A 22,099-nucleotide genomic window follows, 5' to 3' on the forward strand; every position below is an offset into this window, starting at 1 on the left:
TAACAGTCGTTTTGATGACTAGTATTTCCTTGTACCGCATGCGCCGGAAGTGTAACACCTCTCTGGGTTTCCTGTAAACTGAAAGAGCTGCAAATATCTACTCCTCCTCTAAGTGACGAATACAATACTCTTTTGTAACCTTTCTGTGAGGTCTGGGCGCCTCAGGGGCCCCTCAGCCCGGCCCGCAGGCAGAGCAGGGCCCCCAGCCTCCACTTGCTGCTGCGCGTCTTTGCTGCGGCTGCAACAGCAGCAGCAGCAGCAGCAGCGGCGGCGTCTGCCTCGCCCCGGTGTACATACACCCCAGCGCTGCAGACCCGGCGGTGTGCCAGCTGCTCATCTTCCGCAACAGTTCCTCTAGGCATTGAGACATGTTTGCATGCACAAACACGAAAGCAATATCTGCAAGTACTAATAAAAGAGCATAATTCCTCTTGAACTATCTTTTTGCTTTGCTGCATGTCAAAACTGAACAGCTGTTCGCTCACAGCCTCCCCCGACAAACTCCAAGGCGCACACTTGGAGCCCTTGACCCAAAAGGGGGGCCTCCAGGCTGGTTCATTAGTTCTGTTGCATTCAGAAAAGGGCCCCCTTTGCCTGCCCTTGCAATCGGGGCCCCGGGGGGCCCCCTCGGGGGCCCCCTGGGCCCCACTTGGGTACCCAGGGGCCCTCTCCAGGGACTTTCCCCATCAACGAAAGTTGAAAGCTGCAATAAAAAGTTCAAGTTGGCCCTTTCAGGGCCCCTCTAGCGAACAAGTCTCAAAGGGCACAAAACACCTTTTGGGGCCTCCTTTGGGGTCCCGCAGGGGGCCCCCGTAGGAGGCCCCCCACAGGGGGCCCCTCTGGGGGCCCCATTCGGAGGCTTCTTACGGAGGCCCCAAAGGGGCCTCCCTGGGGGCCCCCAGTACCCCTTCGGGGGCCCCCAAGGAGGCTTCCAAAGGCCTTGCATGCAAGAAAAGTTCCTTATTGTGCTGCAGTCAAAGCGAACTCCACCAAAGTACGAACTCCGTAGCCCGTGGCAGATCCCGACTTAGAGCACCACGCCGGGCCTGCGATGTCTATGTGGGCCCACGGCGTCTGCGGCGAAATAATCACCACAAGTCCAAAAATATGGATTTAGACTTTTATGCACTGGCATACATGCCAATACTAAATATATATACATAATATATTTATATATATGCATATAAATACCAAGAGGAGTAGCAAATGAAGCTGCAGAGAGAAGACTCCTAGACACACAGGGCACACGCCGATGCGGCAGCGGCCAGAGCAGTCGGCAGCAGCAGCAGCAACAGCAGCAGCAGCAGCAGCAGCAACGGCAGCAGCGGGGAAACTGCACCTTCTCGACGAATTCCTTGAGGAACACAGCCGCAGTGATGGCGCCTCCTCCCTTCCCCTTGGTCGCTGTGTTGTTCAAGTCTGCACATTTGGACTCCAAGTTCTCTCTGTAACGAGAGACAAATGGCATGCGCCACATCTTTTCGCAGGACCGGTCTGCACTGTACGTACACCCGAAACACACTGCAGCAGACAGCGCGCTGCAGGCGGCGGCTGGCTCTCAGCCGGAACCGCAGCAGCGGCAGGGGGTGAAGTGGTGCAAGAAACAAGAAAAAGGATAAATCAAAGAAGATTCAAGAAGGGAAACTGGGAACAAAGAAGAAGGGAAAACCAAGAGTAGGCCAAAAAACACCGAAGCTCACAAAGCCAAATGCGAAGATTTAGTGAGAGCTATGTACAGCACCCCAAGACCGGCAGTCACAGCACAAAGTCACAGCAGAAACTAACGGCAGCAGCAGCAGCAGCCGCAGCAGCAGCTGCAGCCGCCGCCGCAGCAGCAGCAGCCGCCGCAGCAGCAGCAGCGACGAACCACTTGAGTATCTTTTCTGCGAGTTGGTCGTCGGGGCTGAAGAGCCCGGCGTAGCTTTCGCCAAGGGCCACGACGCATGCGCCAGTGAGGGTGGCGACGTCGAGGATGGCGTCGACTTGGAGTTTTTCGGCGAAGACGAGAGCGTCTGCGAGAGTGAGGCGGCCCTCAGCGTCGGTGTTTCCCACTTCGACAGTTTTGCCGTTGCTGGCCGTCAGCACGTCTCCCGGCCGGTAGGCCTGGCTGGAAACCATGTTTTCTGCTGCAGCAGCAACGAAGTGGACTTCCACGCCTGCAGGCTGCAGCAGCCCCAGCGCCCGCGCCGCGCCCAGCACTGCTGCTGCGCCCCCCATGTCGAACTTCATCAGCTCAATTGAAGTTTCCGCACGCTTTATGTTGTACCCTCCGCTGTCGAAGCACAGGCCCTTCCCCACGAAGGCCAGCTTCCGCAGGGGGGCCCCCGGGGCCCCCTCGGGGGCCCCCTTCGGGCGGTACGTCAGGTGAATGAACTGCGGAGGGTACATCGAACCCTTGCAGACTCCCAAGTAGCAGCCCATCCCCAGCGCCTCCACCTCCGCCTGACCCAAAATCTTGCACTCCAGGCCAAACTGAAGCAGCACAAAAAACCGTAAAACCAGCAACGACAAAAAATTCAATTTAGACAAAAATCTTCTTTTCAATCCAAAAGCGACGACTTCCCGACAGAAATAGATCTAAAGACAAGTCAGAGCTGAATGCCACAGAAAGGCACATCAAGAGCCCGCAGCAACTGGCACAGAGCCCAGAAAAAATAAGCAAAGAGGTCAAGGAAAAAAGCAAAAAGCCGGAAACGGAAATGAGAAAGTGACCTAGCAGCAAACTGTGTGGCAACGCCAGCAGCAGCAGCTGCTGCTGCAGCAAGCCGCTGGTTCTGCAACCCCGGACTTGCATATGGGGCTGCTGAGCAGCTGATTTCTGCCTCTCAGCAGCAGCAACAGGCTGCTGCTGCTGCAGCAGGCTCAGCAGCAGCAAAACCACAAAAAGAATTGGCTATGTTACCTCTGCTGCCAAAGACTCTGCTGCTTTCGCTAATGTCACTGTGGTGCAGTAGTTCGCCGGGGAGTTGACCAGCTCGCGGGCAAAGTGGACTCCGGCGGCCACATGGCGGGCGGCCTGGGCGCAGCAAACCCCCGTGCAAGTTGAACCCTCAAACCCTAAACCCTAGCTCCAAACCCTAGCTCCAAACCCTAGCTCCAAACCCTAGCCCTGAGACGCCGATCCGCCCCACCTGCAGCACAGCTTCAGTTCCTTCCTTGTTAGCTGCGAATATCGTCAGCTGTTCCACTTCACTCGTCTTCAAGTTCTTCGTGCCAGTCCCCTTGAACCTGCGTGCGTAAACCCCAAACCCTAAACCCTAAACCTCCGCCACAGACCCAAAGCAACAGCACCGCCCCCACCAAGAATGGAAGATCCACAATCCTCTGTACGGGAATTGCAGCAAATGCAGCAGCAGTGGCAGCAGCAGCTGCCGCAGCAGCAGCTGCTGCTAGGGGAGCAGCAGCAGCAGCAGCTTACCTGTTGTCCGGGTTCATTTCGACGAGAATGGTCTCTAACACAGACTGCAATTTTCTGAGGAACATTTTGGGGGCCTCAGGGCAGGGGCAGCCTTGGGCCAAGTCGGGAATGAACAGAGCAGCAGATTTGATCTTCGACTTTTCGCGAAGTGCAGCAGCAACAGCAGCACCAACCACTTGGGCATCGAAGGTCTTGTGCTCTCCGCAGCCAACAGCCATCAAGTAGCGGGGGGCTCCCCCAGGCACCCGCACGGACACAACAGACCTGCAGCGAAGCAGCAGCAGCCAGTGCGCAGTAAGAAGCAGCAGCAGCAACTGCTGCTGCTGCTTCAGCAGCAGCAACTGCTGCTGCTGCAGCAAGGGAGAGTACGCAACAGATGCTGCAGCAGGCAATAGGAAGTAAGCAGCAGCAGATGCAATATGCAGTAGGAGGAAACAAGCAGCAGCTACTACAATCTGTAGCAAACGAGCAGCAGCAGCAAGCAATAGGAAACTAGCTGCAGGCTGCAACAATCAATAAGAAACCAGCAGCAGCAGCAGCAATAAAACAAAAGGAAACAAGCAGCAGCTGGTGTCAGCGAGCAGTGAGAACTATGCAGCAGCTGCTGCAACAAGCTGCAGGAAGCAAGCAGCATCAGCTGCCAGTGCGCAGGGAGAAATAAGGAGCAGCTGCTGCAACGAGCAGCAGCAAGCAAGCAACCAGCAGCTGCTGCAACAAGCAGCAGCAAGCAAGCAGCAATTAAAGAACTCCAAGGAAACCAATAAACTGACTTAGTCCACTGCAACTGCAGCAAAGGCGAGCGCAACAGCGCCAAAGGGAATGTTTGGGGAAAAGAGGAAATTGGGAAAAGGCCACAAAAAGAAAAAAGAAAAAATTTGCAAGGAAGCAAAAACGAGAAGCTTATCAACGGGCCAGGGGAGAGGGCGACAGCCAAACACTGCAGCAGCAAATCCCGAGCAGCAGCAGCAGCAGCAGCAGCAGCAACTCAGCAGCGGCAGAGCCAGGGTAATCGCAGCAACACATCGCCCGCAGCAGCAACAGCGCAGCAGCATCAGCAGCAGCACGTCCACAGCAGCGACAAAAGAGCAGCAGCAGCAGCAGCAAAACGACCACAGCAGCAATCGCAAGACCACAGCACCAACACAGACCGCAACAGCAAATCCACAGCAGCAACAACACCGCCATAACGACGATCCACAGCAGCAGCAGCAGCAGCAGCAGCAGCAGCAGCAGCAACCGCATACCCCGCATCTCCCTTGAAGTCTGCTTCCTCAAGGGCCCCAGCCAAGAGGGCCCCCCGCTGCTCATCAAAGGCAGCAGCCTGGGGGCTGAGGGCCCCCTTAGAGACGAAGACGAAGCAGTCGCCTTTGTAGTTTTCCATGGCAGAAAGAGGTTCAACAGAGAATTTAATCTAAAAGAAGCAAAATAAATAAAAAAAGAAAAAGAAAAAGAAGTCAAACAACAGCCACAGACGCGAGAACTACAACTGCAGCCTGTAGCGCCGCTGCAGCGGCGGCGGGGCTGCTGCAGCAAACAGCAGCAGCAGCAGCAGCCAGACGGCAGCGCAGCGGCAGCAGCATGAGGGGAAGGCAGTAGCGCCAGCATCAGCAAGGGGGAAGGGCAGCAGCAGCGGCGGCAGCACGAGGGCAAAGCAGCAGCCACAGCAGCAGCAAGAAGGCAAGGCAGCAGCAACAGCAGCAGCAACAGGGCCAGGCAGCAGCAACAGCAGCAGCAACAGGGCCAGGCAGCAGCAGCAGCAGCAGCGCCCACCTTGTTCGCCCAGCGACACTCCGTTAGAGGCATCTCCGGGGGGTCTGTCTTGACAGTTCGGGGCTGAGGGGGCACCATGGTGGTTTTGTGTCTTCTGGCAGCAAGTAGCGATGAGCTGGGGTGTACGTACACTTCAAATTTGCTGTGTGGCCGCAGGCAGCCGCTCGAACTGCGCGCAGACTGGACAGAAAAAGGAGGAGCAGCAAATAGAGGCGAAAGAACAGCAGAAGCCACGCGAAACGGAGCACGCATTCTCGCCACTGTTCTCCCAGCCCCTGCTGCTGCAGCTGCTGGCATTTGTGACGGCCACAAACCCTCCCGTGCAAAGCAGTTTAGCTGCTGCACCGGAGCGTTTCGCCCGCGCAACTGCGCTGCCTCCAGCCGTGCAGCGAGGCCGGACTGCAGCAGCAGCAGCAGCAGCAGCAGAGGGCCCCTCAAACGACTAGATCTTGTGTGCATCTGTCTACGGCCCACAAGCGCCCTAGGGAGCAAGTGGGGGCCTCGGACAGAAGCAGGGCTCGGGAGCGCCTCGCTAGGGGTTGGGAGTCGACCACACACTCAATGCTAGGGAAATAGAGGGGGCCGCACTAATGGTACTGAGGTCAAGCTGAACACTCTAAGCAGGCCCCATTAGCCTGCAGAAACTGGCGTCAATTGCGCGCATGCATGGCGGTTAAAAGAACAGTGAAGAGTGCGGAGTGGAAAAGCGCGCAGGGGCTGATGCTGCTGAGGGAAACCTACCCGATGCAACCTCGCAGGCACGAGTCTTCTTCTATGAATTTATTATCTCGTTTTACCTTATTTGAATTCACGAAGGAAGCAAAAGCACCATTAATGTGCGTTCGTCCTCACACACAATGCGCACGCCTCTGACTGCTGCGCAGCGCGACGTGTGTACCTACGTACGCCCCCGGGCAACGCAGCGCCCAGGCCAGTGCCACTTCGGAATATTTTATGCGCTAAGTGGAGGCCAAGTGGAAAATTTGGGAATTAAAAGAATGCCATAATTACTTAGAGTGCACTGAAGCCATACGACGCGTAACAACTCGCCACTTTCAAGTGCCGCGCTGAGGTCGGCTGCGTCTATCGCATACTATTAGCAACGAGGCAGTGTCTACGGTTTTCTGAAAGCCGTTTCAACTGCTGCAATTTATTGCTGTTTTATACAACAAGTAACAGCGCTGCTCAGGTCTATGCATCGCTGGCTACATCGTAGGTGGAGTGTAATAGGGATTAGACAAATTACCTTGAGGAAGTTGGCGCGCCACTGTAAATGCCAGGATAGAGCCAGAAACAAATTGGAGGTGCGAGCCTGGCAGCGTCACCACAACAGTGTAAGAAGGAAGATAAGGGGTTGAGCCACGATCTTGAGAATACCCTAAAGGGAGCACTTAGTTCCATTGGCAGAAGCTCTGAAAGCAGTTTTCAGTCAGATTGTCTACATTCCATGTGCACTGAGTCTCTCATGTGTGTCTAAACCACGGCGTTGCCAATTCTGGATCCGCATGGAAAGTCAACGGGCTTCGGCGTGCCTCCTGTTTGCCTCGTCCTTCCAGGCACTGCGGAGGCTCGAATTTCTTGTTGCTGTTGAACTGCTGCCAAGAATAAGAGCCCACCATGCCTAGATCCAATAGAGCTACTTAAAGATGCCAGTGCTTGCTCCCTTTCCCCAACTTTGCCCTCAGTGCGAGACCTAGCCCCTCTCTGCTCTGTACACTAACCTAAATCTCCTCAAAGTACTGCGAAGTTTTTAAACTCATCTAGGCCATACTGCACTAGTTTTGGCTTTATTTTGGGTTGCTCTATAGCCAGCCAGTGCAAGAGGCCCAAACTACGACTGGCTACGGGAACACAATGTGTTCCGCAGAGACGACATTGCCCCCTCATGGCCTAACAATGCACTATTTGTCCGCTGAGTAGCTGTAAAAGGAACACAACTATAACGGTCCATTCAAGAACTATCAAGTAAGGCAGTATTTGTAACGAGGAAATTGGAAAATTGCAGCTACAAGGGGTGCAGGGAGGAGAAAAGGGGAGTCTGAGGATAGTAAAGCTGTGCATTTCAGGTCTCAAATGACAAGTTCAAGGGTTTGATGGCGCAGTAGAAGAATGGCACATAGAGAAGATAGTTCTAAACCACTGTGAATTATTATTGCATAATTTTTTGGGGTCCTCAGTGCTTCAACAACGCTGAGCTTCTGGCACTTCAGTTTAGGAAAAGGTGTAGAATCAAAGTTGGCATGCTCGCCAAATGCACTACAGTGCGCGTTCAAGCACCGACTTCTCGTTTTCTTACAACAATTCCAGCTTCTAGACAATCCTTCTGTTAAACAAAATGAGGGCGTGGGTCTTTATATTACTTTTTAACATGATGGAACGCTGAATTGCTAGCTTGACCTGGAGGTGTCACGTGCAGACTGGCTGTACAGTGTTTACAAACAGGAGCCGCTGGAAGGTACTCGATCGCTTCAGCAAAAATCTGCTGCCAGCACACTCGAAAGCTCCAACTCGCCAAGAAACCCTGAAGCACTGTTTAAAGGTCAAAGCAAAAGCCTCGTAAGAGGAGTGCCCTGCGCTGCGGACTTTCTTGCACTCTCCCGCGGCCTCAGCGTAGAAGGCTACTCTGTTACCACTAGCTTGGCCGCGTATGTGCCTCAACGCATTTCGAGAACCAGCTAGCTCCGAATTCGATAAGCATTTCACCGCTAATCTCATCTCTTCTGCTGATTTTGCTACCTTTGCTGAATTCCTTTGTTAGCAGCAAATGGGCGAAATGGCACACAGCAGCTCAGATTACTAACGCAACCACTTGCATGCCCGTTGCATCTAAGAGCTTCTAGAAAGGTGGGACAGAGGCCGTACCTTCCACATCTGCTTCAGGTGACACCGAATGAGGTGTTCCAGAGTGACCTTGGTCACGCCGTTGCATGTTGAATGTTTGGAACGAGCTTGGTTAAACGTCTACGATTACGGGCCAGGCTGCATCAGAAACAGTTTTCCCAAAGACCCTTGGACGATTATAGAACTTCTGCGTCAGGGACCCCTATTGCTTGTGCGTTTCTGCGGAATACAAAGTAACCATCTCTCTCTGAACGCAGATTTCGGCTACATTTGATATGCTTTCGTGGTGGTACCCGATGAAAGGAAACAGACAGATCGAAAAGGCATATGTGCACCCTCCCCAGATCTTTTTCTGGCACCCCACGGCATGTAGAGGTGCACTAAGGCATCTATGGAGCCCTTAGTACGCTGCAGAGCCTATGAAACACTTTTGCAGAATATAGCAGAGCACCTGAAGGGCACATGTAGGGAATCTTCAGCCTCTGCATACCCCATTTAAGGCGATGGGCAACGGTGCACCCCCCGGGTTTGGAAACGGACAACTACTTTCTAAGTAAAGGTTAAGCACTTTCCTGGCTAGGGGAGCGATTGAGTACGGCGGTGTATTTCATTGTGCACATTCATCAAAGCACGTACTACAGAAGTCGTGTAGATGCAAGCTGGCTGCCTGTGCAGCTTGGTGGAAGCTCTATTGACCCTTCGAGTCTCGGCGCTGTACCTCTGGGATAGAAATAGTCTTCTACGCCCCATTTTTAAGGCATCTGATTGACTATTTTAAGCTTGGCTCGTAGAAGCCGCTACGTTTCGGGAACTCCGTGTATGCTTTTCTGCATGTTATTGAAGGGAAGTCAAAGTATTACCGCGGGCATCTTCGAACACTGCACTAGAACACATTCAGGAGCTCATGGACCGTTTCAGCTCTTTCATACGTAAATTTTAACACTCTGTCACATGTGGAGGTCCAGTTCACGTATGTTTTAACTCCTATCTACGGGAACAGCGTGCTGCTTAGGGCGCATGCGCGCAACAATCCGTCTAAACTGAAGCTAATTAGAATATGAGATCCTTTGTGCATTTGACAGCAACGGGCGCATTCAAATGCAGCCTTCTTTCTTAAGGTGAGTGGCCAGAGCACAAAAGAGTGAAAGAAGACGTTGCGCGGCCGACTGCGGCGTGCAGTGTCGGCGTTGCGCATAGAAGGTGAAATGAGAGCCTTCCTATGTGTGCTTTGAAATTTTTCAATTCGGGCTTGTACAGTTATACTATTTCGCTTTTATTCAACTTACAGCATGCATTCTTACGGCCACTGCTTCTGACTGCTGCTGCTGCTGCTGCTGCTGTCGCTTAAGCGCTCTGCAGCTGCCGCCAGCCATTGCTCCACTCCCTTTGTTCCAGGCTCCTCCATCGCTTTACCCTCTTGTTTTGTCTTAATTAGGAAGGGCATTACTCAAGCACAGCATCAGTGACTCAATCAATCTCAGTATACACGTTAACAGGCGGCCCGTGTACACAGTCCAAGCATTCGGGGGCCCCCCTGTAGCTTTGAGAAGGCACCCAGCAGGGCCCCTACATATTTGGCAGTGATGATGCTTTCAGAGGTCGAATCGTGGGTTCTAGACGAGTCTGATGGCGCCGACGCTGATCTAGGTCCACCTACTGATAGGGGCCCACCAGGAAGGACCTGGGCCTCCCGAGGGGCCCCACAAGAGGGGTCCCCCGGAGCTCCCTCAGGATCTGCAGTAGACTTGGATGATTTCCTAGGGGACTACGAGCAGCCACAGACGTCATTATGGGCTACAGGAACAGATGTCGATCTGTCGCCTCTGGGGCCCGGCACGAATGACGGTGCAGCAGCAGCAACAGTAGCTGCTGCAACAGCAGCCGCAGCAGCAGTTGCCAAAGACAGATCTAGCTGGCCGCTTCTTCAGTCAGAGGAGCCGGCCCGCAGTGGGCTTACCAGGAGGACAGGGGAAGATTCAACTGACCCTCGGAGGCCTCTGCAAGGGCCCAAACCCCCTTGGGCTCCCCCCAGCTTGAACTGCAGTGACAAGCCAGCATCTGGTTCTTTAGGTCCTACGGCGCTTGGGCGCATGCGCTGGGTGGAGAATTGCTTTTGGGACTTCATGTCTCACGGGAGCATCCGTGGCTTGTGTCGCGAAGTATATTCTTCTGTCTTTCTGTCATATTTATATGTTTTTGTCTTGCTAGTTAATGGGTGGGTGTTGCTGCGGTGGCTTTCCCTGGCCCCCGTGGACGGAATTCTCGTTACTGCGGAGACCTTCGTTTCTTTCATGCTCATTTTTGAGGTTACCCTCAGGTCAATTGTTCTGGTGCGCCTTCTCCAAAAGTGACCCCTTGTACACTGCTTGTAATTTCAAAGACAGGTTGTTGAATATGAGTTCAAACAAGCAAATGGTACAGGAGCAAGTGATAAAACATATCACGTAACGTGTTCAACGCAACTGGCGAACGAATTGAGTTTGTTGCACGCAATTCTTCTTTCTAGTTAGGCCATTAGGTTTTGAGGCGGAGCCCAGAGGAGCTTCGTTTCTTTTAAGGTTTCCCTAGTGTGTGTTTTTTGTTTAGGAGGTGCCCTAATGCAATTCATGCATTCTTGTGGGCCTCAGCAAGAGCGCTGTCTATGTACTTTTCATTGCTTGTTTCACCTGTAGTGGCGTTTGCTTCACGCCGTCTTCATCTGCTTGTTGTCACTCTTTTCTTTGTCCCCAATATTTATTTCTTTTCGCCTTTACTTTGGTAGTTTGTTTCACTTTGACATGTTTCTTCTTGTTTCCATCAGGGCCCTGCCTGCTTATCGTCATGTGCCCACATCTTTGACTGTGCCGTCACTGCCATCTCCGTGACCCTCTTTATCAACAGCGGAGATCTCCAGTCACTTTTCAAGGCTTCTCGGGCCCCTCCTGTGCCTCACGGGACTTCTGGGGCCCCAGGCGCCGCTGACGACGTCCTGAGAGAATTTATGACGGCGCTGCGGATCGTCACGCAAGTTGTGCGTCTCGTGCCTCTCGCAATGCACCAGAAGCGAGCGAAAGTAAGTGTTTTTCGCTTGGACTGTTTCGAGACTGTAGCCTTCCATTGTGGCAGCTTATTGGAAGATTCTTGGAGCAGTGCGACCCCCTGAGGCACTGGTCTGAATCCTCAGCATCACCAGAGGACCGAATAGAGGGGAGTGAATGTTTCACATGTGGAGTCGAAAGCAGCGCCCCACACGAAAAGATGCATGCACAGACTTGGCACATTCGTACTTACTGAGATGTACAAAGCTTGTTGCTTCGCCACGGTGTATGTGATGTAGCTGCCGCAGGATGGTGTCGACTTCTCGCGTTTGGACCCTTACGACGACCTCTGATAACCCCTTTTTTCCTTGCCTACAAATGGCGGAGAAATTGTTGAAGTTGTCGGAAACTAATTACGTCAGTATATAGGGCTTGAAGAATCGCACAGGAGCTACACAACGCAAACACCTTTTTAATTTGTGAGTTGTGTCTTTCGAAGTGCTGTCTCACAATGGCGGCAATTAGCACAATCCAATGGAAGTATTTAGTTTTTCGTAGACAAATTTGTTAGTCCATAAGCTGATTTGTCAGTTAGCCCCTAGAGTGGCCTAGACGCCTACCTGTGAGATTAAGTATAAGGAATACTTACTTGAAAGCCACGGATACCGATAGAAATGTGGATTAAAGTAGTGGAGGATGTGGATAGAACGTGGAGGTTGCTGCCTTAGGGCTTCTCTGGTCGGTTTCCTGGGAGTGCTTTCTGCTAATTATCCTCAACGCTATCCTGTCGCAATCTTTCATACTCTATCTTTCAACGTCGAAGCCTATCAAAAAATAATAATATGCGCAGTGGAAATATTAATTATTTAAATCTTGTGTTTTGAGTGTGGATGCCGTCGACCCACCCATCTTCTCAACGTCGCAAGCAGCAGCGAATGACAAAGAAATTGAAGAAAAGCTTGGGACAGACACGGTTCCAGGATTTGCCTGTTGGTTTGCCCGTGGGGTTAAAGGATCCTGATGAAGACCACACTGCGGGACCTGCCGCTCCAGTGCTCTCCAGAGCACCAGTGTCAACAATTCCCTGTAGCTCAAAAGTGGTGTAGCAGCTGCACGCCGGCCTCTGAAAGCCAGTAGGGGCTCGGTTGTGGAGGCCATCTACTGGCCGGAACCATTTATCATGCCTTGCAAGTATCGGCTATGTTAGCAAACAAGTGCCTACTTTGCTAGTTTAATGCTTAGCAAATACTCTTTCTGTAGAGTTCGGGAGCTCACTTAGTGACGTCGCATTCCAGGCAATGGCTCTATAGAGATTCGGACATTATTGCGCACTGCACGGGGCAGACTTGCACGGAACTTTGGTCGGTCTTCTGCTATGGAATTCGTGGGCCACGGTGGCTAGAGAGGTGCACCAAAATGGCAGACAATCTGCGGGCATTATATATGATATTCCCTTCATTAACTCTGCCAATATAGTATAAACGTCCAATAGAGAGCACACCTTAAGAGAATAAGACGGCCGATCGACGGAGGAAACATGCCCCTTTGTGGCAAGGCAGTGGCCATCCAAGGTTCGGGGTAGGCGGTTACGCTCCTACTTGCACCCCTAGGCAATACAAGCTAGCGCGAAACTGCCAATCCAGGAACTGGGAAGGCAAGCGTTTGCAGATTCGTACCAGCTTAGTTGCCAACTGCGCGAACCTACTCTCATGGTGCCTTTACCCGGACTGAACGGCGAGACGCTCCATGGCTGTGTGGAGAGCGTCAGAAGGACCTTGGATGCGGACTTCTCGAGAAGAACAAAACAATCTAAAAGGCGCCCAGTCTAGTGACTCCTAAGGTGGGTCAGACGGAAGCGTACGAGGGATCGCCTTAGCCCGATTGCTGCAGACAATAAGAGCATAACAAACACCTATAGAGGCGCTTCGCGTATTATGTGCGCAGCGAGCCGCTCTTTCTGACGCGATTTCCGTCGGAATGCCGCGAAAGTCCCCTTGAGGCCACTACGTCTCTCCGTTACATGGCAAGCTCCCGAGAGTCGCTCGATGTTTTGGCGATGAGACGCCCCAAAAGCCAAACCCCCACAAGCAAGATGTAGCTACCCGTTCACGCATATATGAATAGACCTAAGATGCCCAGTCAGTTGTGCTTCAAAAGCACGACGATAATTCAGGCGATCAGAAGCTGGAGATGGCGGTTAGCAGCCAGGAGTCCAACGCGCTTATGTGTCGCCCTCAACCTCTCCGTACCCCTCATGCAAGCAATACGACATGCGTTAAGACAGAAAACTAATTCTCTTCTGCGCTAAATTTAAAAGGAGACTCTCCTGAGTTCCGTGCGGCGAAAGACGGCCGGTGGAGGACAGCTTTTCGTTCGGCCATCGATTTTTTTCGAGGACAAGGTTCTGCTTTTCAGCTTCAAGAGTGTCTCAGCTACCACTCAAAAATGCGTCATAACGGGTCTCTACCATTTACTTGGTTACACTGTTACTGCATGCCTGGAAGTTGTGCTGATATACAGCTCCAACCAAGTGAGGCATTCTCATTCAGGCTCACGCATGTATTTCAGCTCAACCAAATGATCTTTCTGTTTACACATATAGAGCGACAACATCAATACCGGCAGAGTCGAAGTGCCCATCGATACCAACCCTAAGCAGGCACTCACACATTAAAAGGAGCCACCTTGGGTGTTGACCGTTGAACCATTGAGGTCTTGGTTCCAGGTGGTTTCATTGACGGCGATTGCAGGCAACGAAATTACTTTGCGAGATGGGCCTTTCTACACATAAGAACGGCCTTACCGTGCAAATTAATATTCTGGAGTCCCAGGACTCTTAAATATCCCACGACACTCTCTAGCGTTCTATAAGTACCAGGCAGCCCCCTTTTTCAGACGTACATAGGAAGAGCACGGTAAGCGCTGCCTTACTTTGTCCGCTGCTCCAAGGGGCAAAAACTAGCAAACGAACGCTGTTCAGTGGCGAATGACAGTGCGCAAAAAAACTAGCGAACGTACGCTGTTCGGTAGCGGGTGAAAGTTCAAAATTTGAGACAACTAAGTGCCTTAGTTTATATTTGGCAAGTCAATTCGATTCAGTCCGTAGATAGTCCCGCTTGACACTTGTAGACGACTGTAGCTCTAACCTTCAATAGCCGAAAACTGCGGCTTGTATCCCCTTGTAACACTTGGATTTCCTAAAACAAACAGAAACAGGGCTTCTATGTCTCTGCAGGGCGTAAATTTGCAGCGTTCTGGCTGTTTTGGTGACAGCCCCAAAGTTCAGTTTTGCAGCTGAGACTCTCAGGCCTGGGCGCCGTAAGAGCTCCATCTTTTCCACACACCCGCACTATATCTGTTTGCAGACGTTTTAAACCTGTTTATATCACCATTAGCGTTGCTACTGAGCTTAATTGTTGTGGCTAGTTCTAAACTAGCTTTACGAGTGCCAACACACGGCCTGGGCCACACATTCCTCAAGTCCGATTCTCAATGCAGAGAACATAAAACCAAAGCTGGGAAAGAAGTGGTGAAAAAAATCTAAAAGAAAATACGTTCAGGTTAGTCGATGGTTTTGATAGGTTTTATGCACGCTGAAAACATTATTTACAGATGAAGTGCTGGGCCGCTTGACCCCACAACGCGGGACGCAGGCTGCAGCTCCTCGCCAACTGATTATTCTGGCTGGCTCTTGATTTAACTGCAGCAAGTATTGGCCACTTGCTAAAATATAAGAACATTTTTTGGATCTTTTAGACTCAGGCCAACAGCCGACCAACAGTAACAGGATCTGGTCAGCTCTCTGCAGTAGTCGCCAAGTCGCCAGCACGCCTCGAACCGGAGCACATCGACGGCCTCTGCTTCCTGGGTCGCTGAGGTTCGCCTTTTTGAGGCGTTTAGATATTTGTACTGGTCTTCAGCGATGAATGAACTATATTGGAGAAGCAAACAGTAGTGGGCTGCCCCCAGCCTTGTAGCTCCCGCGGCTGTCCGCGGCGACACATGCTGGAAAATCTGCATCGCTGGTAGCAGAGGGCATGACCACTGGGTAAGATGCTACAGCAGTTGCACCGGCATCGATGGCTGCCGCATTTGCTGCTTCTACTGCTGCAGCTGGCAGCGCAAGGACATCAGGCTGCCAACGCTTCCTCAGACCGCTCCGCAGAGGCGGAGCTACAAATGCCTTCTCAGTCGGACTTCCACTGGTCTTTTGCTGCAAAAGGTCCTGAGCTCTCAGCAGCAGGCTTCCCTCAGCCGCAACAGTTTTCTTTCTCGGATTATGCGACAGGGGCTGCGGCCGCCTCTGCGGCAGCTGGAGTGGCAGCTGCGGAAGCAGCAGGAGCAGGCCTTTCAATAGACCACACAGCAGCATCTGATCGGGATCTTCTGAGTCGTTCGCCCAGCCGGAACGTATCGCTCCCCCGAAACCGTTACCGGGAGCTGCTGGGAGACATAGGGGACATATCGGTGGAGGCCTCGAGCCCCACCCTGGACCAGCAGAAGGGCAGGATTATCAGCTCGAGGCTATTTAATTGGAGCTTTAAGGATCTGTATGTCTTTTTGCTTCTGGGGATCGCCGTGTATGGGGTGCTGGCGCTGCGGGACAAGCTGGAGGCCGCAGCCGTGGTTAAACAGCTAGTCACCGTGGAAACTGCAGCAATTGAGGCTGAGCAGCTAGGTGCAGCTGTGGGCACGCAGGCTGCTCTAGCTCTCAAGGACAATATTCACAATACAGTGTTTGATGCTGTGGAGATGAGCGAGGAGCTGCTGGTGCAGCAGCAGCGACGCATGGTTGTGTTGCGGGCTACGGAGAAAGAGCAGCAGCTTCTGCAGCAGATCAAGGCGCTCATGAAAGACTCTGTAGATCAGATGCGGGAAATGCTTCAGCTTTCAAAGGAAACCATGACGGAGGCCGCTGCAACCTTCCCCACGGCCAAGCCGCCGGTGACCTGGATCAACTCTACGGGGAACCACCTGAAGCTGCTGATGGGGGCAGATTACACAGCGGCAGTTTCTACGCTGCTTCACTTGTTCGAAGATGAGAACACTTACTTAAGAGCCCGCATCGACGCCGTGAGGGACATTTTCTTGGCTGAGCCGGTCTTCGGCAGCGAGGTGGAGGGGCAGCAGCTGTCCACAGCCCTGCACCACCTGCAGTATGGCTGGGCTCTCAAGAAAGGAGCCAACCTGGGTCTTGCTGCAGCTACGGATTTGCGAGACGGCACTTTCGAGGCGCTGAAGCGCGCCGTCACCAACAGCCTCGAGGCGCAGAGGCAAGGCTTCGCTTTCGGGGTAGAAAGGGTGCGCGCGGTGCTGCGGATGTACGGGGCCCCCGACGACGGCTTTTCTCGCATTCCGGACAAAGAAAGTGTGGAGCGGATGAAGGAGCTGCTTGCAGCAGCCGACGAAGTGCACGGCAAGCTCGTGCAGGCCTCAGCGGACGTCCAGACAGAGGACACGGTGGAAGCTCTGACTGCAGCGCGGCTCTACGCAGAAAAGCTCCAGCCGGAGTGCTCAGAGATCCTACATGAGTGCAACGAGCTCATTAAAACCTGGCCGAGCCCTGGAGAGCTGGTGCTGGCGCAAGACCTGATGCAGGCGGTGGCCAAGGGGCCTGTGTGCTTTGCCGAAAGACAGATAGTGGCTGTGAGGGAAATAGTGGCGGAGGTGGAGGGCCGCATCAAAGAGGGAACTCACACAGAACAGCGGCGACTGCGAGGCCAGCCCTACATTTGCACCAGCGTAACGGAAACACTGCTGGGAGCGCTGTCAGCTGCAGCCGAAGAGGCCTCGGCTGGGCTGGCGGGGTGTGAATCGTTGCTTAAAGAAATACAGCGAGCGAAATCCGTGAAGACCGCCATAGAGCAGTCTTGTAAGGCGCTAAACTACTTTATTCCTGTAGTGGAAGCTCGTCGCAAGGCGGAGGACCTGCGGCTCCAGTTCCTGCTGCTGCATGCGCTGGAAGTGGAGATTGCCCAGAGCCTAACTATCGTCTCTGCCTACGAGAAGATCCCCCAGGAGGCCTCGCCTGAAGCCCGCGCCCAATTAGAGAAGCTCAAAAATGAGATGAACACTGAGGAAGCCTTTGTCGAGGTGGCTCCTACCCTCCTCAATGTAGCCAGAGCCACAGCACGCATGAGGTTTTTGGCTCTGAAGATTCAAGCGCACTCGCATGCTGCGGCCTGTGGCATATCTGGAGACGTCGACATCCATATGAAGCACCGAGATGCCAAGACAGAACATTCTAAGCGACAATCATACTTCAAAACGTGAGAAAGCGGCGCGAGCCATGATTCCGCATTGCCTCCAGCAATATTTTGTGCCGCTGCATAGTCCGCCGCTGCTGCTTCTACACAAACTGCGTTTTACAAGACATATGGTCGGTCTTCACGTGTAGGAACAGCTGGCTAATAGTTACAGTGAAGGGGTTAATGGATCGTTCCTGTGCCAGGGCTTCATAGGGCGGCGGCGGGCTTTGCGGAAGAGACGAAAAGAAACAAGCAGGGAGAGAAGCAAGGAACATGCACCTGGAAAGTGGAGAAGAAATAAATTGACACAGCGGACGCGCAGAAGAGCACAAAGGGAGCCTGACCGCTGCTGGCATGTTGGTGCCAGCAGCCTTCGGTCTGTACAGCGCTAGCGGTCGATACAGTTTTAGAGCGACGGTCGCAGGAACATCACCTGCAGGGGTGCTCGCAGTGTCAAGCTTGGTTTTGCGCGTGGTCGAAGTCGACTTGAGTCCTGAGTCTCCTGCTAGTAATGCCCGCCCGTCATGTCTTGTCCACCTCGCCTCCCCCCTTGATGTTCAGTTACTTTTGAAGTTTCTCGGCTAGCAAAACTGATTGACTGCATCCAGCGGGAGTAAACGGCTGCGGCTGCTGCTGGTACTGTGGAGAGGTGCTTTTATGATGCTGACTATAAGGATGCTGTCGAAAGGCTTCGACGCTTCCAGCAAAGCACCCGTAGCGGGCCCCGGCCACCGTTTTCTACGCTACAAGACGCAGCAGCAAATAGCTTCTTTCGAGGAGGCTCCAAAGGAGACAAGAGATATAGGTTGCCGCTGTACTACGTATTTGTAACACGCGCTCGCCTTAGATTCATGGCATGTACATCTTTGTGCCTGTGTGGCCCTGTCGCTCTTGGGCCAGCTCTGTCGCTGAGATGATTCTTTTTCAGCCTTTTATGGCCTCTTGGCGATTTTCTTTTCGGGACTTTGGGTGTATATTTCAAAAACAAGGGTCTTAGTGAGTCGTCTGACTCGTCAACGGATGTTGTGTGCAAGATGCTTTCTACGCTATGGAAGTTTAGGAATAGAATAAAAAGGAGATGAGCAAAGGGTGTATTTGCTGTTGTTTGCATCAAGTGATGCCAGTAGTTTTCTTTTCCCCGTCGTGGAAGTGTTCCTTCTGAAGCTCGTCTTACGTTTCAAATCTTCTCTTGACTGGCGACTGCGGCGGCAGCGGCACCAGCAAGAGTATGAAAAATAGCAGCGTGTGTACTAGGAAAGAAGCTTTCGAGCGATACTGGCTTGTTTGTTTTACTACAGTAAGAGTCAATGGACGTTGAAATAGGACAGGTACAATTAAGAAAAGCCAGTGGAGTCAGCCGCGTGACCTGAATGAAGAACACATGGAACAAACGCAGCACTATCACCAGCTAAAACTGTGAATGAAAAAGGTGGAATACTCAAGAATGAAAACCTGCGACGTCAGCAATCGAGGAATGGTCTGTTAAACCGAGCAAGCCACTGTGCTCCGAGCAAGAATGCTATTGAATTAAACTTCTGCACACACAAAGACTATGAAACGCGTCTTTGAAGGAATATACAGCCTATGGGTGTGAAGGTAGGACAAACGACAAGATCCCCCGATAAAACAAGAGGAGGTCAGCAAAGCGAAAGTAGCAAATGAGCACAACGAACTAGCAGAGAAGCCAAGTCGGCAACACTAATGAAGCGGAACACGGGAGCAGCCAGCTTGACATGCCACGACCGAAGGCATCTGCGGAGCAACATAGCGGTCAATTGGAGAGGTGAGTGTCAGATGTGACGGCGGAGGAGGCAGCAGCAGTCCTGAGTCAACCCTGTAAGCGGTTGAAGTCACACGCGAGATGGAAGGCCAATTTACAAACAGACACGCACTTTCGGCACGCATGCGCGAGCATGGACTGTTTCAGTGGCTTCACGCAGGAGTTGCTTCTCATAGTGGTTCTATCTGCATGCCGTGAAGAGGTTGCTTCTGATAATGGCTCTATCTGCTTTGAACACTAACGCTTCCCTGTAGCTCTGTCAAAGCGAGCAGAGAGGATTACTGGTGCACTTCAGGCACACAGGCAGGCCGTCAAGCAAGCAACACTGAAGTGCTGCGCTTGTCAGGAACAACAATGAAACGCGTATAATAGGTAGTGGAGTAGGACCGATAGTGCTTTATTGTGGTCATAAAGGTGGCGCACTCAGCGCCCTTGCTTTAAGCCGGTGCACAGGCGCATAGTGGAACTGAAACACTGTAAGACGTAATTGGAGTTACAAAATCTGCCCTTACTCTTTTATTAAATACTCGAAGGTCCAAAATTCCGGAAAAACCCTACTTCGATACTGACTCCTTGTCAACGCGTTCCTCTTACGCAATTGGTCCAGAGATGCCCAGTGAACACTAAACAAACCTAATTTTCAAAGAAGAGGATGCATTCATGACTTTTTACATATGATAAAATTAATGGCCGGCCTTAAAGCTAGTTTCATATGCCGGGACTGGGTATATGAACCTGACCAGCCTGCTGGATCTCTCAAGTTGACCGTAGCAGCTACAATGGCGCCTAGAAGATCCAGCGGGCTGGTCTTCCACGCTGAAGCGTCGGCACTTTTTAAAATTAAATTTACTCGTCTAAAATAGATTGATTTTCTCGAAAGTACTAAAATTCACCTATTTTTAGTGATACTTTGAAGGGTCGTCTGGTCGCAGGGCATTCCTCGCCCGTGCTGTGGAACCAACGAGGCTCTACAGGCGCTCCCATTTTTTCATTTTCCCTTCCCTGTTCACTGCCAGATATTTTATCTCCTCACTTTACTTATTTGCTACTCCTTTTGCTTGTTTGCAAGTTTCCCGTGGTGGAGTTTTCTAAATATGATCTAGGTGATCGAGGGGTCAAAGAAGAACCCCATGAACACCACGAAACTCTAGTATGCTTTTCCCTTTTGTTTTTTTGGCTTTTTAGATGATGCCCACTTTTGCGGGCCTGTTCAGCCTGTGGCTCCTACTGTTTCCGGGGTTACGACTTGAGGGTGTCCTCTGTAAAGACGGAGCTATAAGCCAGGCTCAGAAGGATGCGGACGCACCCACTTCGGACTCTGCAAATCCTCAGCGCGGAGTCAAAAAAAGCTTCATAGGAAACTTTGAGGATATTACTCCTGGCGAAGCGACGGCAAGGCCTCATAAGCCCAGCTTCATTGGGCCGGACGTTGAGGCCATTGGCAGCGGGAAAGACGAAACCACTATCAGCAGAAGCACCACCACCACGACGACCACCAGCACGACCAAAACTACAAGTACGACAAAGACGTCCACAGCTACCAAGGCTCCCACAAAATCATCACCTAATCTGTATGTGGAGGCCCTAAGAGCGAAAGGTCCCTTCAGTAGTTTCGAGCCTTGGGAAGCGGACAATTACCTTGACTTATTAGACCCCTTGCTCAGCTTTTCTACAACAACCACAACAACGTCAACGACGACGACGACGACGACAACAACAACAACAACAACAACAACAACCACAGCGACGCCAGGCGTTCCCGTGGATAGAAGCTACCCCACCGAAATTGTTGAAGTTGGCAAGCCGTTTCAAGAAGAACTGGAGCGCTGCAGATCTACCCTGCCAATAAGTGTAGTTTCACATGGAGAAACTAAATTTCTGTTGAGAGGTGGCTGGAATGTACAAGTGGGAGAAGGAGGGAAGACACTGCATTACTATGCAGTGTCAGACGACCTGCGGCCTCCTCCACGGGGGTTAGTTGGAAAACTCTGGAGGGCTTTCCGGAGAAAGATCAGCATACCATATGAGTTCTTCAGGACTGTTTTGCCCATGCCGCAAGGCTGTTTTTACGCTCCAGGTGATGTTGGGACTGGCGCGGCCGCCATCGGAGATCAGGAAAAAGTCGCAAGCATTCGTGTGCGACTGTCTCCCGAGATCTTTGTCACCTTCGGAGTCTCCTCTGTGCCACCACCTGTTACTCCTGTTCACGCCGAATTCGGAAGGGGAAAATTCTTGGCCGTCGGAGAATGCCTTTTCGCCATGGAGGTTATTAGGCCTGTGACAGCGGAAAGTCTGGTGCTGAGGGCTTCAGGGCTAAGAGCAGTTGTAGAGTCTGTAGGCCAGAATGGGAACTCCAGGTTTCCAATTCAGAATTTTGAAATCCCTTGCACGTGTCGTCCTCAGCGAATGGGCCTGGTCAGCTGGTGGGTGGGCAAGGGCCCCAAAGGCTTCCCTTACGTGCTATTCCACGTGGGTTATGATGGGGACAGCAGGCCCGATGCGTGCAGCAAACAGAAAATTAAGAAAGTGCCTCTTGAGGAGCTAGATAAACAAGTTGTGTACAAAGACACACCCTTTTATAAAATCGAGTAGCGGAAAGGACGGCCGCACCGCAGGTCTTCACCGCGAATGCGAATCGATGAGCACCTTTGCCTGGGCCTGGCCCAGAGGGCATGATTCTTCCGGTCCACTGGCTGTACGAAGACGAGCAACTACACTCAGCATAGAGCAAGTTAGGCTGTATTGCCGAAGGCGGATTGATAAGTGCAGCGAAGGTTGTGGCTGCTGGTTACAGACAAGAGCAAAAAGTAATTCTGTGCCAGTGCCTTTCTCACTTGTGATGGCAGGGCATCAGAACTATACACATATGTGACCTGGTAAATCGTGCGCAGATGGCGCTCGTTAGCTAACTTCGTTCTATCCTTCGCACAATCCAAGGCGAAAGACTATCGAATCCATAGCTTTGCTCTCGTGCCGGTGTCATGAAGATTTTGCGCTCAAGTAAGTAAAACGTTGTGCCCAAGCG

General features: G+C 52.1%; 4 protein-coding genes across 4 annotated transcripts; 3 read left to right on the forward strand and 1 right to left on the reverse strand.

Annotated features, from left to right (window-relative positions):
- Positions 1–960: 960 nt before the first annotated feature.
- ENH_00065520 (cytosol aminopeptidase, putative) lies at positions 961–5,266 on the reverse strand (the record flags this gene model as incomplete). Its single annotated transcript, XM_013581836.1, has 8 exons — positions 961–1,074; positions 1,340–1,499; positions 1,868–2,472; positions 2,903–3,016; positions 3,132–3,228; positions 3,419–3,682; positions 4,663–4,829; positions 5,189–5,266. The coding sequence occupies 8 exons, from the start codon at positions 5,264–5,266 to the stop codon at positions 961–963; spliced, it is 1,599 nt and encodes a 532-aa protein (XP_013437290.1).
- A 4,346-nt stretch (positions 5,267–9,612) lies between these two features.
- Positions 9,613–11,399, forward strand: ENH_00065530 (hypothetical protein, conserved; the record flags this gene model as incomplete). Its single annotated transcript, XM_013581837.1, has 3 exons — positions 9,613–10,359; positions 10,830–11,081; positions 11,346–11,399. The coding sequence occupies 3 exons, from the start codon at positions 9,613–9,615 to the stop codon at positions 11,397–11,399; spliced, it is 1,053 nt and encodes a 350-aa protein (XP_013437291.1).
- Positions 11,400–15,099: 3,700 nt separating this feature from the next.
- ENH_00065540 (hypothetical protein, conserved) lies at positions 15,100–17,319 on the forward strand (the record flags this gene model as incomplete). Its single annotated transcript, XM_013581838.1, has 1 exon — positions 15,100–17,319. One exon carries the CDS (start codon positions 15,100–15,102, stop codon positions 17,317–17,319), a length of 2,220 nt encoding a protein of 739 aa, XP_013437292.1.
- A 2,940-nt stretch (positions 17,320–20,259) lies between these two features.
- On the forward strand, positions 20,260–21,666 carry ENH_00065550 (hypothetical protein, conserved; the record flags this gene model as incomplete). Its single annotated transcript, XM_013581839.1, has 1 exon — positions 20,260–21,666. The coding sequence occupies one exon, from the start codon at positions 20,260–20,262 to the stop codon at positions 21,664–21,666; it is 1,407 nt and encodes a 468-aa protein (XP_013437293.1).
- Positions 21,667–22,099: the final 433 nt, after the last annotated feature.

Source organism: Eimeria necatrix, genomic scaffold (assembly GCF_000499385.1).
Source record: "Eimeria necatrix Houghton genomic scaffold, Enh_scaff5, whole genome shotgun sequence".
In the NCBI taxonomy this organism is placed as follows: Eukaryota; Apicomplexa; class Conoidasida; order Eucoccidiorida; family Eimeriidae; genus Eimeria; species Eimeria necatrix.